A 16,392-nucleotide genomic window follows, 5' to 3' on the forward strand; every position below is an offset into this window, starting at 1 on the left:
TCCCCCCGCAAACAGTGCTCCCCGTACGCAGCCTCCGCTGCCCCAGCCTCCTTGCAGCCGAGTAGCCCCCGAGCTGGCTAGAGCGGGGCCAGGCAGGTGGGGAAAGCAGACGGCCCCCGAGGACACCCCGAGCCCCACGGCCTGAGGAGCGCCCCAACCCCACCAGGCAGTGTCTCGGCAGACGCTGGCCCATCGCCCTCGGTGCCACCAGGTGAGTCAGCAGCGCTCCCTGCCCCGTCCCCTCACCGCCCCCCCGCCCTTCTCCACAGCGGCACCGTGACCAGTCGCCCCCGCAGGGCAGGGCCGGGCCGGCTCCTTCCCGGCCGCCGCCGCCCGCGGCCCTCAGCGCGGTGACCAGCACCTACCTTACTCTTCACCTCCATGGTGCCCAGGCCCCGGCTGCCCGCGGCCCCGCGGTGAGGCCGGTTCATGCCGCCTGAGGGTCAGTGTCTCGTTCTCGTTCCGCCGGGTGCCGCCGAGCGCTCTGCTGCAGGAAGGAGGAGAGGGGCAGCAGGAGGAGGGTGAGAGGCACAGCCCGAAGCCAACTGCCCCCCTGCAACCGCGGGCGCTCCGACGGCGGCTGCCGCCACCGCCCTCAGACAGAGCAAAGGGGCGGAACCCCGGCGGCTCCTGGCACCTGCCGCGCCACGGCCAGCCGCGGGGAGAGAGAGGCGCCTCCACGGCGCCTGCGCCGCTGGGAGGGCGGGGCCGCGCACCTGCCGCTGATGAGCATGCGCAGTGGCCAGCTGGCGGGAGTGGCCACGCACCTGCGCGGGCCTCGGCGGGGTTCCAAGATGGAGGTGGGCGCCTGGTGTGGGTGAGGAGGAGGGGCGGTCGTGTGATAAGGAAGTCTTTCTTTCCCCGTATCCTAGGGAGCAGGTGTGGGATGTACATCAGCAACCTTCGCTCTGCAGTAGCCTGGTCTGATGTATACACACAGGGCTGCGGTTCCCCGCCTTCTCCTCAGGCCGCTCAGTGCATCGCCCCTTGAGGCGGGCAGGACCAGGGCGCCTCAGGCAGGTTGGGGTCCTGCGGACTATAACACAGAGCGAACAAGTGTTGGTTCGTGTATTGACACGGTACAGATCGGGCTGGAAGTTTGAACTCTTGCTCTCTGGATGCCCATCCGGGACATAAAGATGCTTTTGGAGTTTGTTTTCATTTTAACCACAAATAACATTGTAGTATCTAGTAACATCTCAAAGTTATTGTCTCTGTAAGAGATACATCTAACATATCAAAGGTATAATTTTGAGATCTATTATTTTAATATAAATGTCTGCCTAGCTACCCTGAGAGAGGTGCTGACAAAACCCCTTAGTGGAGGGACCATAACCAGCTCACAGTCAGAAGAGAAAAGGCTTTTCACTTGTATAATTTTATATGCAAGAAGAAAGTGTGTACATTAATCTAGTTATGTCAACAAACCTTTGAAATCCAGGTCTCTCCCTAATCTATAAAACTGATAGAAGAGAACTCAGTGTGAAGTATCTGTGTGTAGATGGCTGTGAAGGGAGTTCAAACAGTTCCTCGCAGCTGAGGCAAGGTGTGAGTGTCTGTTCACTTCTCAAGTCTCAGCTGGTAGTCAGTAATTAAAAAAATAAACCCAGTGCTGAATCACTTTTAAATTGGTGCTGGTTTATGTGCATCGTGCCAAAGGCAAAGGAATTGTAGCTATCGCTCAAGACAAGCCATGTTGTAATTAGTACAGAGGATATTGTTAAGTATAGTTTGCTGTCAGACGGTGTCTAGGCTAATTCAGTCTTCCCATCCTGTATTTATTATGGTTTGGGTTTACACTGCAAAAGGATGCATAGAGAATTCAGTCTAAATTTAGATAAAGTCTGTGATCCTGATGTAATAGAGGATAGACTACAAGACTTGGATAAAACCTCTTATTTTGTCACTTTGTAATTACAAAATTGAAGTGTTTGGACTGCTTTCCATTTCTCTCTCCTACAGCATGCTTTGCTTAATGAGCGATAGGAAAGCACAGAGTACAAGTGACAGAACAGTGCCTTCTCCAGGCTTTTAAAACTACTGGCTTGCCTCTTTTATTTTAGAGAGAGGGAGGAAGAACGTCCTGAAGGTGATCTGTGCTTGAAGCCATCATGCAGTTAATTTTATTGCTATAGATTTATGAAGTATCATGTAAGATAACTTCTTCTGTTTTGCATTCCTGGCATGGTTGGAGTGCCATGCGGTGGGTGTGGTGGCATGCTTGAGGAGTCAGGGCAAATTCATTTCAAGTCACTGGAACCAGCCTAATAAAAAGTATTAATCACTGGCTTGCTTTCATCACAAGGAGCTGATGTATGAGAAAGGAATGTGATAAACAGTTTGATTTCAGATAAAGGTAGGGAGAAAGGCAAGTGTTCTGTGCCAGTTGTAACACAAGTTTATAGAGCTATTTTAGTCACAAGTTTGCTAAAACCTGTGATTCAGAGTTGATCAAGCTATTCATGGCACGTTCAGTTTCAGCTTTTGTGAGCTGAAAGACAGGTTGGGTTTCCTAATATGGACAGTTGGGGAAGTTTTCTGGGAAGCATTTTTTTTACATTGTTTGTTTTGGTGTAGAAATCCAGTCACTAAATCCACCATGAAGTATAGAGACATTCTACTGTAATACTTCTTTGCCATCTGGAGACTTCCCACTTCTTAAGTGGAATGGTGTTCCATACAACCCTCTTGGGAGTTGAAAGAACACTTCCAAGAATAAAACATAGAAAATGCCTGCCAGTGTATGTTCGCTGTTATCAAGGACCTGCCTAAACTTTTATTGTATAGATCAGGGTTTATGCTGGTTTTGTATTTAAGATAAACTGTTCATTGTTGATACTGTCAGTGCTGGCTCAGAAGAGTGTTTGTTACATTCAGTAGATTGTAATCTGAGTTTGTATTGGAGTTGATAGGAGGTTGGGTATTTTTTGATGGGAAGAGGAAAAGGGGAAAAAGAGAAGCTTTATTTAAAAAGTTACAATAGGAATGTCATACCACAGCAGAGTGCTTCCTTCAGACAAATAAAACCCCACCTGTACTTGCAGGCTTTCATTTTGACCTTCTGCAATTTTGGTATGTTAATCTTGCATACAGCTTATAGAATCATAGAATGCTTTTGGTTAGAAAGGACCTGAAGATCATCTATCTAGTTCAAGCACCCCTGTTTTCTTTCTCCGGAGTAATCTGTGAACATTACTTATTTGTCTTTCCAGTGCTCACTCAGTATTCCTGATCCAGAATTTGGAAATGTTATAGCAGATGAAAGGAATAATCACTCCAAAATCTTTTTCAAACTTTGCTTGATACAGATTATAATTTTATCTTATTCTTGGATAATTAGATAAAAAGCTTCACCTAATAAACCTTTTGGAATAAAGACTTTGCTTTTAAGCTCATCTGCAAAGCAAGTTTTATCGATATTTATGAGTAAAACAGTGCCCTCTGCTAGCGGCTGAAACGCAGAGTAAGTAGTACTGTAAGTGCCATCTACTGAATAGTGAGTACTTGTGTCTTTTACGATAAATGAACTTCTTTTACAGAATGAGGGTTGATCTTAAAAATATTTGTGACTACACAGTGGGCTTATAAAGCAAATTATTAGCTTTATCAGGTATAAAGGTAATTTCCCATCAGAAAATGTAACATTTGAGCTTTGAAGTGAACAAGCTACTATGTATGCTAACAGTTTAATCTTTTATAAACACCCAGCTCCTGTTACACAGCACCTTGCTGGACAACTTTGTTGGACTGTGTTGTCCTTATGTCCCTTTGTCCTCTGGGCATGATGTTTAAAATGCTCTGCATTGCTGTCCGTGTCATATTTTGAGTTTGTACATTACTCTTGTAAGCAAGTCCCTCCTGCCCTGTGCTTTTTTATGTGCTATTTCAGAAACCTCCCAGCTAGCTCCCTTTTCCTGTACCTGCATACTTGTCTGTCTCTGCCTCCTTTCAGATGTTCTAGAAACAAATCTGTGTCCTCCAAGCTGGCCCCACTGCCAAGTCACACTGATCTGATAAGGAGTGCTCCAAGAACGAGAAGTAATTGCAGGACCTGTTATGGTTCTGTTACTTGTCTGGCTCTGAGAAAATAAATTAATTTCACAAATGATAACTGCATCCAGTTGCAAAACTAGTGATAGCTGTTTATAAAATAATTCATTATTACTTACTGTGATTGAATTATTATTGGATAACACATGAGTTACCTGAGATTGCTTACACATGCTCAGAAAAGGCACTGGAAGAGTCTGTGATGCTTATCATGGAATCATAGAATCATAGAATCACAGGACATGTTGGGGTGAAAGGCACCTTAAAGATCATCCAGTTCCAAACCCCTGCCATGGGCAGGGACACCTTCCACTAGAGCAGGTTGCTCCAAGCCCCGTCCAATCTGGCCTTGCACACTGCCAGGGACGGGGCAGCCACAGCTTCTCTGGGCAACCTGTGCCAGTGTCTCACCACCCTCACAGGGAGGAACTTCCGCCTAAGAGCTCATCTCAGTCTTCCCTCTTTCAGGTTAAAGCCATTCCCCCTTGTCCTGTCACTGCAGGCTCTTGTAAAAAGCCTCTCTCCAGCTTTCTTGTCACCCTCTTTAGGTACTGGAAGCTGCTCTAAGATTTCCCCAGACCCTTCTCTTCTCCAGGATGAACAATCCCAGCTCTCTCAGCCTGTCTGCTACCTGCATCCAATTGCAAAAATAATGATAGCTCTTTATGGAATAATTCATTATTACTTATGATTGAATTATGATTGGATCATATGCAAGTCATCTAAGGCTGCTCACACGTGCTCAAAACAAAGCCTTGGAAGCGCCTGTAATGCTTGTGATGTGATGCAGCTCGGGCTGGGCTACATCCGTGAGGAAGGTGGATTAGCCAGTTAAGAGCGGAATCTGGTGGCAGGCTCCGTGGCTCTCCTTACCTGCGCGCTGGCTGTTGGTCCCTCCGGTGGGGCGGGATGCGGGGCGGCTCCCGGCCCGGAAGAGCGCCGGCAGAGGGCGCTGCTGTGTCCGCTGACGGCGGCGGGCGCTGTGACCGGTGCGCGGGGCTGTTGGTGAACTCCGGGGCCTGGCGGCGTGACACTGGCCACGGCGGTACTGAACCTTCCCGGTGCGGTAACTGCGCTGTCACCCGGCTCTGCTTGCCACTGTAGATAAATTATTTTCGCAGTGGTTTAATATTTCATTGATTTAGTATTGAAATCATACACACACGTGAACAAGTCAGACCTCCTGTGACACTAGAGTTTAGACAGCAGCCGTTTAAACACCAACAGAATAGAACTGTCTCTGTTTATTAACCAGATAAGACTGAGGCAGTGATAATAAAGAAAACTAGAGATGTATAAGCCAAGGGGAGCAGAAATGCGATTCAGTTTTTCCATGTATGTCATGTTTGGAAATATTGAGCCCATGTGAGTTCAGCCACTGCCCCAGTCATGTTCAGCTTTTAGAAGATAGGCTTTGCTTCTGTTGGCTCATCTCTTCGTTTCCCTCCCAGGTTATACTACCATGAACTATGAACTTCAATGCAGATAGATGCTCAAAGAAGCAAAAATAATCATGTGCTTAGAATTCTGGATGTGTGTAATTACAGCTTAATCTTACTATAACACACCCTCAGAAATGCTGCCTAAATGTTTTTTATGTAGGGATGGTTTGTTATACCATGGTCTGAAGTTTGTTGTGTTACATTAATGAAAGTGCCTAGTCTATATCTTGAGAGACTGGTGGATAATCTACTTCTAGACAGATGGCTTCCTATTTATTAACATTTAAGTAGCATCCTAAAATTAAAATAATATAGAATGAATGAGGGTGTGTGGAGACACAAGCAAATCTTTGCATACATACTGCTTGCATTAAGAGCAGCGAGAAAAATGATTGTTTACTCCAAGTCAGCCTGATGTAAAATATCATATGAATACGCCCAATTACTGAGTTACTAGCTATTGCTATTATAAACAGAGTTATGGTTTATAGCAGCCTTTCTAAGTGTCAGTTTAATCTGGATCTTCCTGAGAAGCTTGCTCTGCCCACAGTTTGCTGTCTGTACTTCAGTTGGTTTAGAAAACAAACAAAAATCACTTAATTCAGTACTTAAACAATTAAGTTATAGTTACTCGGATTATGCCAGAACACTGGTGAGTCTGAAATACTGAATGTATAATGTCGTTGCAGCCATCCTGAATATTTAATTTTAAAATGATCTTTGTGTATCATACCTAATAGATGTTGAATGGCTGAGTTTGCGAAGTGCTTTTGTGTAGTGCTTTGAGATTCTTGGAGGAAATGCACTAGCATTTGTTTAATGCCCCTTTAGGCCTGAGAGACATCAGAGGGTGGTTTATTTTTTCATTGTACTCTAGTTGTGCCAGCAGTACAGTATTTGCTGCTTCTCAGATGCGTGAGAATGCTAAACATATGCATTTTAAAGGAAATTCCAGAAGAATATGGAACTAGCTTGTAACAATAATCTGTAGATTTGTGCCCATTGTTTTCCTGAATATGTAAATTGTTACATTATAGAACTGGCTTTGAACCCTGCTACATAATTAGCTGCCTGAACAGCAGTATCCAATTTGGGAAATCTGCAGCCAAGTGTTTTATTAGAATTTCGTGGAAAAGGAGAACGTGAACAAAACCATAGAGCAAATAATCTGAAATGCAGTTAAAAAATAATGAAAACCAAGCACCAGCCACATAAACACACCAGATGAAGACACAGCAAATGAAGATCATAAAAAATAAACTGGAATAAAACCAGGGAAGGCCAGTCCTCAGCTGAAGTAAATAGGGACATGTGCACTGGAAGTGATGGAGCCTTGGTTATTTGCATTAGTCTGTGTCTGTGAAATTTATTACAAGTCTCATGTTTAGGAGGAAATTACAGTAACAGTAAAGGCTCTTTGGTCAACTGATTGTGTAGGGCTCCTGCAGGGATTTGCTGTTCTGACAAATGTCCTCCTGCAAATCCAGTTAAGTTGATTTAAAATAGCCCCTGTGTGCTCCACCCTGCTGTGGGGCTGGCACAGAGATGGGTCCTGCTGCAGCTCACAGCCTATGTCCTGATGTAGTCCTGGGCTGCAAGAGTTAGGCTGACACCGCTGACTTTGCCGAGTCTGAGGATGGAGTGCACACAGTCCAACTTTGCCAACTGTTTTACAGGACTGGAAATCCTGAGTAGGCAGGGTATGTAGCTGGCTGCATTCTGAACTGCTGCAGGTATATTTGCCAGGGGGATTCTTCAACCAGTCAGTGGGATTGATTGTAAAACCCCAAAATACTACGAAAAACAAGAGAACTATTAGTAGAATTACAGTAGTTAGAATGTGTTGTGTACTTAACTGTGTAAGTCTGTGTATTTGTACCTCCTTGCTTTGTCTTGCTAGGTACAGCAGCTCTGATGCTAGTCTTTTCCATGGTGCATCACCATTGCCTTTTTCACTGGGGCTCCAAGACCCAATCAGTTTCAAGGTCCAGTATGAAACCCCTTTTACTTGCATTTCAGCACCTTCTAATATATTTAAACCCTGAAGTGCTTAAGTTATTTGCTCAGCCAACTCCATCAGCCCATCTGGTTTTGTCTCTTACTGCTCACTTTCATGTGTGTCAGTTCCCTCATGTGTCTTCTTAAAAATATACTCAGCTGTGCAAGAGATCTTGCTTTGCCTCTTTCAAGCCTTTCCTTTAAGCATGCATACAGAAAAATACAAATCTTAGTCAACTCTGTAAGATACTGCAAAAGAAAGCAATGATTCTGCCCTAACAGGTTCCTCTGTGGGATCTCTGGGCATCTGGTACTTTGAGAACTTTAGTGTGTGTTTTATTCTCCCATAAAAGAGTAGAAGAGTCTGATGCATGTCCTGGATGCTGCTGAGTATGTCTGAAAGGGAGCAAACACTATTAGTAATAAAGTTATCATAAGAGCATGTGCAAATTCCATAGAGTCAGCTCATTTTCCTCGTGGGGAGTGTCAGGCTTCCTGTGCTGTCAGTCAATCAGCCTTGTGGTGCTAAAAAACAGAGGGGCAAATAGAAGAGGGATGAGCCATACCGTAATACACAGTGCTCTGCCCAAGGCAGGAACCTGATTGTGTACTGGTGTTTACAGAAGGCCGGACAAGCAATTGTTCAAAAGGAAAGAGGTGTGATTGTGTGGGTTAATGTGGTGAGGCAAGGACCAGAAGTATTGCAGTCTGCTTTCTACATCACCATTTCACATCTTTTTGACAGTATTATTTGGAAGGTGCTTGGAAAGCTATCGAGAGGGAGCCCATTCTCGAGGAACAGTACCTGCCTGAAGAAGCAAAACGGAGGTTAGTGGTGGGTGCAGCAGGAGTGGGCTTTGGTTAGCAAAGAATCAAAGAGAGCAAATTACACATCTTCAGTGATGGAAAAGCTGTGGGAGGGCAGGGTGGAAAAAGGGAGGAGGCGGTAAGAGAAAGAAAGATGATAATTACGGCAAGACTGAGGGATGTAAGAGGAGGGAATCTTGAAAGGGGTAGAGAAGAGGGAGCACGGGGCAGCGGCAGAGGAGGATGGACAAAACATGGGAAGGATGGGAAAGGAAGGGAATCCGGGCGTGGAAGAAAATGCCAGAGAAGAAGTGAGGTGGTAAGAGTTGGTGGGTCAGGGGAAGGGAGGAATTAACGGGGGTTACAGGCCCGGGTGTCCCCGCGGGTGCAGCCGGTCTGTCACTGCCCTGCGGCGGCGCAGGGCCCGGAGCAGAACGGCCGGAGCAAGCGAGGGGGCGCCCGGGGTGTTCCCGGTTCATGGCAGAGGGTCCGGGCCATGACCGCGGGCGCGGCGTGTGCTGGAGCCGCGCTGCACTTTCCCAGCCCCCTTGCCAGGATGAGGGGGGTCGGAGGGAGGGAGGGAGGAGGGAGGAAGAGAGGGAGGGAAGGAGGCAGCGAGCGGGACGGGGCGATCGGCATCCAGCGGCAGACAGGCGCTCCGGAGCCGCGGCTTCCTGGAAACGGAGCCCAGCTGGGTGACGGGCCGCGGCGATAAGCGGCGGCTATCGGGGCGCTCCCGGCGGGCCCCGCTTCGCCGCTCTGCCGCTGGAGCTGTGCGGAGCCGCCGAGGGGGCACAGGGGAGTCACCCGGCCGCAGAGCAGCGAGGAGCGGATCCGTCGGGGACAGCGCGAGGTGACGGCTCCGGGCTGGGAGAGGCAGCGGTGCCCCACGCTGTTCAGACCGCGACCCCCGCCCCGCCGGCGGTGGGAGGTTCGGAGCAGGGAAGCGTAGGAAACGCCGCTTGGGGCACCGGGCACAGAGGCGGTGTCCGAGACGCGCGGGGCAACCGGGAGGCACCGGCGCCTTATCGGTAGGTGAGAGCAACAGGGCACGTATAGAGAGGAGCATGTCATCCTGGAGGCAGCGTGCCACCTATGGGTGAGCACTTCACCTATGGGGGAGTGTAAGTCACCTATGGCGGGGGTGCATGTCACCTTGGGGGTTTGGCTCCTGAGGAGCCTGCGGGCATCTGTAAGTAGGCAAGCTTGGGAGTATGCTGATCTTCCTACAGAGGCTACACCAGTGCAAAGAGGTGCGGTAGCGTTTATCCAGGGTTAACACATTCATGCCAGGAGACCCCCAGGAACCTCCTGGATGGTGAGTGCCTGGTTGCAGCAGGTGGAAGAGTAAGAGCAGTAGGACAGTATGCTGTCCTGTAGGATCTGCATTTTGGAGGTGTTACTGTATGGGCTGGCTATATTTGAGTTAGCTCTTTTTGTCTGTGCAGAGGTTACATTTTATATGCTCATAAATGTGAATTGAGGGTTTGGGTCACAGCCCAGTTAAATTTTGCTTCAGAGAAAGTTTAATTTCCCCTTTTAAAAAGTGTTTTAAATAAGTTGGACCATATGGAAATGGTTCGTCAACTAAAGGAACTTCAAGGAATTTGAAAAATAGGTTACCTATTTCTTGAGCCATTTCTTGAGTACTGAACCAGAGTCAGGGTACAGCACCAGTACCCAAAACTCCTGATTCAGTCATTTCCTTTGTTGGGATCAAGACTTAATCCATCTCTACCTGTGTTTTCACAGCTGTAAAATGGGAGCTACACCTATTAATGGGGGGCATTACGTATCCTTTTTGGAAAGAATTAATTAAAAATAAAACGACAGAGGAAGATCATTTGTAAGGATAGTAAATAACACAGAATATATGTGGGGGGACATTTCACACTGAATGGAGAGATACATCTGGGGAAGATGTGGTGCCTAAAGGAATGTGCGTATTAGAAACTTCTCTGTTGTATTTGTTTCTCATGCAGCTGATCACTTACATGCTTGTGCTCTGAGTTCTGCAGCATGAATGACATAAGCACCACATGTAATGAGTAATGCAGGAAAAGCTGCATAAAACCTGCCAAAATGGGGCAGAGCTGTTACTGAACATCAGGCCAAGCTTCCTTCATGCCCCAGGTCCAGAGAGGAACTTGCAGGAGATACAACACATGCAACATGGTAGTAGCTTGGTAAAATTTTCTTCCAGTTAGAGTTTGGATCCTGTTTAGAGGAATTCAAGAGCTTCCTTGAGATGACAGGTCCCGTGTCCCTGTCTAGGGCTCAGTTTTGAGTCAGTAACTGCAGTGAAGCAGTGGTGTTTCTGTTAACAGCATGGAGCCAAGAATCGGGAAATATAGGCCAAACAGTGAGTTATGTAATGGCATTCCCTAAGGGGTAGTATAAAGATGAGATGATTTCCTTCTGTCAAGACAAAGAGCAGCCGTGCAGTTGCTCTACAATGTTTGCTCCAGCCTGGGTTCCTTAGGAGCAATCCTGGCAGCGAGTTGGGACTGGGTAATACAGATCCACCAATATCACTACTCCTTTCCGCAGCTAATTCCTTCACAAGTATTCCTTTGCAGTATCAATGTAAAGAACTCGAGAAGTGGAATAGAGAAAATGGTGAGAAAAGGAAACCAGATTCAGTCTACAGAGAGGGAAAAGTTATGATTTTAATGTGTCTCTTTCTCAGGGGTTTGAGGAGTGATAATGTGAAGTTATAGTGCCCCAGGACAAAACAGAGGTTCTGTATGTATATATATATATATGCAGTTATAGCAGGTAGAGCAAGAGTGTGAGAACTGTTTCAGGTGTGTTAATTACGCCATATGGATTCAATGAATAGAAACGCTGGATTGGAAGTGAAGGAGGTATTTGATGTAAAATAGAAGGTTTAATATTAGTTAAATATGCACACTTGATCTTAGCCAAAAGGCTGAGAAAAAGGGAACAGACAGAGTTGAATTATCCAGACTGTTATTGGCCAGCACTGGAATTTGGAAGGTGATTGGCTGATGACAATCCAAAATGCTACACACAGCAAAGTCTTGCACAGGACATCAGCTGGGCTTTAGTGACTGCAGGTGCTCAGGGTCCTGGGCTTAATCCTGATGGTCAGCGTGTGCCTCTGGAAGCACGGAAGGGATATACATATTTATGAAATACCAACTTTTATCCACTTTTTTCAACTTTTCCATTTCTGTTGCCAGTTTATTCTCCCTGAACACAGATTGCTTTAAACCAGGACATCTTCAAAGACAGAATGCCTGGAACCCATAATTTTAATTCAATTCAACTTGTTAGGGAAAAATCTTGGTTTTTGGCCAGTCAATGCATTTAATCATTAGTAATCTGGAGGATCAGAACACCAGGACTATATTGTCTTCTTTGTTACTAGTACAAAAAGTACTGTGAGTGTAGCTAACAAACAGATTTATATGTAACTGATCTAGATTTGAAGTTAGATGTTTCAAATTAAATAATAAAATTTGTTTCATGGGGAACTTAAAATGCAGTTATTATTGGAAAAATAACTGTGTCATCGTATTTTCTTACTCATCAGATACATTCTTTCCATTAATTCTTCCCTGATTTGCTTGGTGGAGTAGCAAAAATCCACTTTCATTATTTTTTTAACTCTTGCTACTCGAGGCTGAGCTTAGTGACTGAGATAACCCATGCAAATTGCTCTGGCCCTTGTATTATGGATTAGGATCCATGGTAGAGTTTATATCATGAAGTGTGAATCTCAGTTGCACAGTAAAATACCCATAATAATTCTCACTGGATTACAGTCATATAGTATGGCTTTAAGATTTCAGACTGAGTTGTCAGGATTATTAGTGATTAAAACCCCCTGTTCATTTGTTGACTTAGCGAACTGAATTTGGGCTGTAAACTTTTATTCTTGTTTTTCTTTCCTTTTTCTACAACTAGATTGTTCAGACTATGAATTCTGAGCATGCTGCAAGCTCCAAGACTTCAGTTCCTATAATTTCAAGTAAGGCCAGTAACATCTACTGGTCCTCAGGAGCTCAGAGTTCAAGAGCTGTGTGTTTCTATGTGGGCAAACAATACCAGGAGCATCTGGAATTTAACACACACTTTGGCCTCATGTGCTCCTTACATCTCTCATCTATAATATGGTGATAATACAGTAACATTTACATAGTAATGGCAAGATAATAAGAAAACAATATCAATCTTTTTCCATCATATGGGAAGAGTTATATCTATAATTAAGGAATGTACCTTGTTCCTCTTAGCTGAATACTTTCCTCACTTATTTCATATGGCTGGAGCAGTGGTAACACAGCCCTCGTCATTTTGTTGTAAAAAGGCTGGCTCCTAGAATGTGTGCTCACCACAAGAGTTTTCTCTAACCATTGGAGAAACATTCTTAAATGTGTAATTTTAATCTATGCATAAATATCAGTAGCTAATACTCTGTGATATGTCAAGGCAAAAAGGGTTATGTGATTACATGTGTTTGCATCTCTCTCTGCTTCAGATTCTTGCAGACCAGAACAACAACATAACTTTCTTCTTCAGGATAGTTAATGTTCTGGCCCAGAATTATAGCACCAGATGTGTTGCCACAGAAACAATTTAAAGAGAGAAGGGATTGGGAGCAAATTGTCTTTCTAGTGGAAAATGTTTTAGAGCCTCTCATTGGTTTCTGTGCATGTTATATGCATGCACAGTGGAGAATAAGGGAGAATTTTGCCTTCTTGTTTCATACATCTGTTAGCATTTTAAAATGCTCTATATAGGGTTGAAAATATTATGTTATGGGCATGAGTTACATATCTCAGTGACAGTTGTTGTTAAATCTTGACTCATTTTTAGAAACTTTGTCCCTGAAAAGTGTGCAGTGTGCTGACTGATTTACTTAGCTCCACTTGCAACATGCTTTGCAAAGTATTTCCAGTAACAGTTGTTTCTGTAAAAGTAAGGAAACATTTGACTATATAAAATTAGCCCAGATTTTGATGCTGAGAGCTAGTAGCACATTCTTATGACAATTGACATGCTGATGAAAAGGGGGAATGTACATAGGACATGTTTTGATTTAATCTTGCCCAGGAAACAAGCCTTAAAGCAGCCAAAGAAAGCCCTTGATTTTAGCTTGCGTTCTTTTCTCTCAGAGAAGTTGCCACAGGATACTCTATGCAACACAGCCTTTCTCAACTATTATGAAAATATGTGTCTGAACAAAATGCAACATGAATTACCTGAATATCCCCTGTTCACTTTTTTGACCAGAAGGGCATCTTTATCCAACAGTTTTGCATACTGTTTGGGGTAGGTTAATAGGAAATACACCTAGAAAGGCCACAACTATAGCAAACAGGTTGGCGCATGTAATAGTTGTGTCAGAAACTCTCCAGATGTGGATACATTCAGTATTTGCAAAAAGAGATTTTTATTGTTCAATTTATGCTGATTTTTGACCTAATTAATTTAACAAAAATGCAGCTAGAATTGTATCTGCACTAAGATTTAAATTTTGTAATAGATGTATCAGAAAAATCAGCATCTGTAACCAATAGTTTCTGTATAAACTAGACTGAAAGATCTGGGGAAATTTTAAAAAGGCCAAGATCCACACACAGAGATGTATTTCCATAGTTCTTGGTCAGTCATGCATTTGGAAGGTCTTTCACCCTGCAAAGTTAGAAATACTGCCGAAGGGAACATCATTGCATTTATCTTCTCAAAAGCCAGGGTGAAGTTCCTGTCTCTTGGGAGTGATGGAAAAAATTTACCATATTCATCTGTATGTATAATGCTACCTGGGACTTTGGAGGATAATGGACATACATTGTTGTGCTGAGAAGCCTTCTTTTATTATTTGTTTATTTTCTCAGTGTTTTCCATCTGTTGAATGTATTCTAAGTATATTCTTCATACAACCATGCTTTTAAATGCCCCTCAGTTTGGAAATATGTGATTTCTTCCCTTTGTTACTCATTTTTTTTATACAAATGGAATCATAGAATCACAGAATAGTTAGGGTTGGAAAGGACCTTAAGATCATCTAGCTCCAACTCCCCTGTCATGGACAGGGACACCTCCCACTAAACCCTGCCTCCCAAGTCTGTGGCCTTGAGCACTGCCAGGGATGGAGCATTCACAGCTTCCCTGAGGAACCCATTCCAGTGCCTCACCACCCTTACAGTAAAGAACTTCTTCCTTATATCCAATCTAAACTTCCCCTGTTTAAGTTTGAACCCGTTACCCCTTGTTCTATCACTACAATCCTTAATGAATCATAGAATCATAGAATAGTTAGGGTTGGAAAGGACCTGAAGATCATCTAGTTCCAACCCCCCTGCCATGGGCAGGGACACCTCACACTAAACCATATCACCCAAGGCTTCATCCAACCTGGCCTTGAACACTGCCAGGGATGAAGCATTCACAGCCTCCCTGGGAAATCCATTCTAATACCTCACCACCCTAACAGTAAAGAATTTCTTCCTTATATCCCATCTAAACCTCTGCTGTTTAAGTTTCAATCCGTTACCCCTTGTCCTGTCACTACAGTCCCTAATGAATAGTCCATCCCCAGCATCTTTATAGCCCCCCCTTCAGATACTCGAAGGCTGCTATGAGGTCTCCATGCAGCCTAACATAAGACCTTCACTTTTCCATTGATGAAAATCGTTTATAACAGAAGTATCAGAATATATCCAGGTGTATTAGAACTAGAACAGTTACTTAGGCTTATGAAAACAGTTTTGCCATATTTTAAGTGTCCTGCAAGAGTAATCTTTTGAAATCTATCTGGTTTGGAACTAGACTGCATGCCATGTCACACAGCTGAGTTTTGGCTGGTTCACAGGCATGTACATCACCAAACAAGATCTGCCACAAAGATAAGAAATTAATTTCACTCATGCATTCCTTATTCAGGCAGAACTCCAGTTCTGGGTGTGGAAGGAATGTGGATCTGGGCCTAGAGCCTGCGTCTACACAGGTTAGAAATGAATTTTCTGTGTACAATTTGGATCTGAATCTGCATCCCTGTTGCACTAGAAGACCACAGATATTTGAATCTAGGTTTCTGGTTTGGGTGCTCTTTGGAGCTGAATCAGTCCTATGTTTGCAAGCTGATTCAAACATCCCCTTAATTAGTTCACATCACTTGTCTGATCCCAGGAGCAGATAGGTTACCCTCTCTTCAGGCAGCAGAGCTTTCCCAGACATTGTAATCTAGAAATATAGGTACTTATAATTTTCTTAAAAATGTTCTTTGGGCCTGAGATTTCATGTGCTTGGTTTCAATCCAGTATTGAATAAGACTGGAAAGTCTGAATAATGTCAGTTCAGCTGCATTTCACTTATTCAAGTGCATTTTAAAAACATGTACTTTCCACTTACATTTTTTCCATAATTCTCTGCACTTACATAACCTCTGTTTTATTATTTAAATGACCACAGACTTGAAGAGGGGAAAATCATTCTCCAATGCTGGAACTCAACAGATAAACAGGGAGGCAAGTGAAAGACTTCACTGTGCTTTAAAACCTTAATATTTACTGCTTTAATGTTAGCATGAGTAGGTTTATATTTCTACTAGTGCAGACAAATACAGTGTAAATAGCCTTCACTTTACCCACGTGCTGAATTTCTGCAGCTTTTGCATTAAGTAATTGAGATTTTACAAAAAGTTTAGGTAGTTTCTGCAGGTTATAAGGAAGGATTTTGCTTGATGAGACCTATAAAGTTAAAATAATAGGTCAGGGTTTCAAAAAAGATTTGACAGAGATTCAAAACTCATTTGAAGCTCTTTGAGCAATTATTGCAATAGGGTGTATGTACTGGGTAACTGTGTGAAAATGTGACTCATACTTGACCTATACAGAAAATACGTATGCTTTTCTAAAGTTTTGGAGGTAACTGATTTGTAGAAGTTGGTTCCTGACTTAAAAAAAATAGTTAAAATGGATGGGTCATGTCTGAAAATGCATCAGTTTAATTCCTTCAGTAGCTTCATAGCTTCAGCATCTCTGTTGTATGTCTGCACATTACTGTGTGCCTTTTTTCATGCCTTTAATACAACAGTATATGCCCAAACTATGAAGATCTATCA

General features: G+C 43.9%; 2 protein-coding genes across 6 annotated transcripts in view; one reads left to right on the plus strand and one right to left on the minus strand.

Annotated features, from left to right (window-relative positions):
* PARD6B (par-6 family cell polarity regulator beta) overlaps window positions 1–649 on the minus strand; it is a 94,471-nt gene extending 93,822 nt beyond the window's left edge. For both annotated transcript variants that reach the window (XR_004080249.2, XM_005146708.3), the window contains exon 1: window positions 366–649. Coding sequence is in view for 1 of the 2 variants with exons in the window: in XM_005146708.3 (XP_005146765.2) it covers window positions 366–431 (66 nt within the window). In the remaining variant the exon portion in view is untranslated. The remainder of the gene's footprint in view (window positions 1–365) is intronic.
* A 7,431-nt stretch (window positions 650–8,080) lies between these two features.
* Window positions 8,081–16,392, plus strand: part of RIPOR3 (RIPOR family member 3) — a 52,605-nt gene continuing 44,293 nt past the window's right edge. Inside the window, exons 1-2 of one of the 4 annotated variants that reach the window (XM_031046972.2) lie at window positions 8,081–8,147; window positions 8,236–8,318. The gene's annotated coding sequence lies outside the window, so the exon portion shown is untranslated. Of the gene's footprint in view, window positions 8,148–8,235; window positions 8,319–8,494; window positions 8,617–8,943; window positions 9,333–16,392 lie in introns of those variants that run through there. The other 3 variants (XM_031046974.2, XM_031046975.2, XM_031046973.2) reach the window with 3 other exon arrangements.

Source organism: Melopsittacus undulatus, chromosome 10, assembly GCF_012275295.1.
Source record: "Melopsittacus undulatus isolate bMelUnd1 chromosome 10, bMelUnd1.mat.Z, whole genome shotgun sequence".
Taxonomy (NCBI): domain Eukaryota; kingdom Metazoa; phylum Chordata; class Aves; order Psittaciformes; family Psittaculidae; genus Melopsittacus; species Melopsittacus undulatus.